The 3,058-nt window shown below is 26.1% G+C and overlaps 1 protein-coding gene across 1 annotated transcript in view; it reads left to right on the top strand.

Annotated features, from left to right (window-relative positions):
- Positions 1-1,653, top strand: part of LOC115232783 (glycine cleavage system H protein, mitochondrial) — a 2,490-nt gene extending 837 nt beyond the window's left edge. The window contains exons 2-3 of the mRNA XM_029802884.1: positions 179-322; positions 631-1,653. Of these exons, the coding sequence (XP_029658744.1) occupies positions 179-322; positions 631-860 (374 nt within the window). The 3' untranslated portion in view covers positions 861-1,653. The remainder of the gene's footprint in view (positions 1-178; positions 323-630) is intronic.
- The last annotated feature ends 1,405 nt before the right edge of the window (positions 1,654-3,058 follow it).

Here is a 3,058-nt window from a genome sequence, read left to right as displayed (position 1 = left end):
TAATAATATATAATATAATAAACATTTACTAGCAATTTTACTAATTTCTCGGCTTTATCTCGTTATTTCATCCAATACTATAATTTACGTTACCGATAATTAATTGCTTGATTATTTTTATATAAATAAATCATGTAATTAAAATTACAATTGCGATAAATACATGATTTTTTTTTAGAACGATGGTATACCGATAAACATGAATGGATAACAGTGGACGGCAAAGTGGGCATAGTCGGTATATCGGATTACGCGCAGGATGCTCTCGGAGATGTGGTGTTCGCGCAACTTCCTGATGTGGGATCTACGGTAAAAAAAGAAGGTAGGAACATATATTTTTTTACTTAACAATCATACTTTGGCAGAAATGAGACTCTAAAAAATTAAAAAGATTAATCTGTATATGCTCCACCAAAAATTTTTACTATTCTATCTCTAGAATATATAAAACATTCTTAGATTTATATTACATTTTATACTTACATTTTTACTCCTGTAAACTAAATATATAAATACTGTTTGACTGATGAAACCTTGCATATATTATATAACATACACACAATATAATTTTTAAATTTAAATTTATAAGATCTTTTCTCACATAGAAAGTTCAAAACTATGATATTTCAGAGGAATGCGGAGCTCTAGAATCAGTGAAGGCAGCTTCGGAATTGATAAGTCCAGTCAGCGGGAAAGTTATAGAGAAAAACGAGACGGTCGAAAATAAACCCAGCTTAATTAATACATCTTGTTATGAAGAAGGTTGGCTGTTTAAAGTAGAGTTAAACAATTTAGATGAAATCAAAAATTTGATGAACGAAGAGGCTTATAATAAGTTTCTAAAATCAGATGCACATTAAATCCACAGACTAGAATAATTTTCTTTGACATAATTAACAATTCTATTTGATATTGAACTTTGATAACTTGTATAACGAGTTTTTTATATATTAAAATCTCTCGTTTTCAAATAAATGTATATATACGTATATATATTTATATATATATACATACACATATACACAAACTATATGAATATATAAATATATATTTCTCATTGTATTTTATGAAGAATTGTTATAAGCTTTGCATCTCAATCATTGAAAGCAGCTGACATCACATATATCATTTTATTCAGTAGGTTTATAAGTAATGAAAATGAATGTTAATTCTTTTTAATGAAAAACTTAGTGCGTTAGCAATAGCGTTTTATGTTTTCTTAGTACAACATATATGATTTTAATTATCCGTATTATGGTGATATCGATTATTACATTACTGTTATTGTTACTACAAAATGCAAATATGTTGTATGTTAATGCATCACATGTATACAATATAGCTCCATATAAAGATTTAACGTTTCTTTTTTTTTTTAGCAAATTAAAAATTGATATTTGTTGCGATAGTTGCAATATCTTTATTAGTCACTGTGCAATGTTCTTTGTATTATATTTATACAAAGCAAACAAATATTGTGATATACAAGTTGTTTAATACATGAATAATAGCATTCAAGTTACGAATTATGATAGTATTTCTTTTTTCTTTCTTTTCGAGTGCACAAGGACATTAAAATTTTGTAATAATTGTACATCCTAACAAGTGATTGAATAATCATAAAATACTATTTCCGAATCTCGCAAAATGGCATATCGACTGATATACCATTTTCAACTCTCCTTCCGAATATGTCTTTAGCAATTTGGTAATCTGGTACTAAATGAGGAAAATAATGTCATTGTGGGGGTTCAACCAGTATAGCATATAAAAAATAGCACTGTTAGCTCTAGAAAGGAACAGTTATCTGTTAATAATAAAGATATATTTACAGTCAATTATAATTTTTCTACATAATTTACAATTGCCAACTGCTAATGGCAGTGTTATAACAACGCATAATAGTTCTTTTTTCTTTTAAACTTTATTCCAATATTTTATTGGATCAAAGAATCACATTGATATTAAATTAGATTATTTGCCAATCATAATTGGTAACTGTACATATTTAACATAAAAAAATATACATAACGCTGTAATTATCGTATTTACTAATTACAATTGTTAATAAACATGTTGTGACAGATCGAATCATTAATCGGGATGGACTTGCATATAGGATGAGGCGTTTTATAGAGCGTGGCATATTAATAAAATACATTTAAGAAAATATATCCATTTTAGAAGAAAATATCTGAAGTAAAACTTGCAAGATGTTGCAAAGGAATATGTAGCGGCTATATAATACTTGATGCCATTTTTCAAAGAACGGCATATTAATAAAATACATTTAAGAAAATATATCCATTTTAGAAGAAAATATCTGAAGTAAAACTTGCAAGATGTTGCAAAGGAATATGTAGTGGCTATATAATACTTGATGCCATTTTTCAAAGAACGAAAATTTGATCATTTTTTTCAACATAATTTTGTTAAATATTTGCATAACTTTTAGCACCATGTAAATGTTCATATTGCTGTATTAATAAAAACGTGCTTGTAAATGCTTCTGATATAATCTCGTTACTTCGTTTACATGTATCTTCATAGGCATACACACTTATGTTATTACATGCTTATTAGAATTACAATGAAAAAATAACTAATGTCATAATTGGAAAACTTGCATTAATATTTAATCAAATGTTGTAATTAGATGCAAAACTTATATTAATATTTAAAAAAATCATATTATTTAATTTTCTTTGACCATCAAATTCTCTAGAAAAAAATAACCTTTTATTAAAAAAAAAAATTGTTTCAAAAAATTTTAATTTTAATAAAAAAATTATATATTTTTAGGGTGAAGATATTATTGCCATTAAATATCACCTTCCAAAATCTTATGCGTAATTTTTATTTATAAAAAGAAAAAAGGTCTTTTCCTAAAATTAAACTTTAAAAAAGATCAATACGTCACGCTTTACATGCCTTAATCCTATATACCAATATATATACATAGAGCTATATCTTCAAAATTTAGTTTTTTTTCTTAACATAGAAAGAGAGGAGATGATTGCGATTAATACGATTTGTCCCAAAATTATCAGACCGACAC

This window comes from Formica exsecta, unplaced genomic scaffold, assembly GCF_003651465.1.
Source record: "Formica exsecta isolate Colony F162 unplaced genomic scaffold, ASM365146v1 scaffold15, whole genome shotgun sequence".
NCBI classification, from domain to species: Eukaryota; Metazoa; Arthropoda; class Insecta; order Hymenoptera; family Formicidae; genus Formica; species Formica exsecta.
This window is presented reverse-complemented; position numbering and strand designations above follow the sequence as displayed.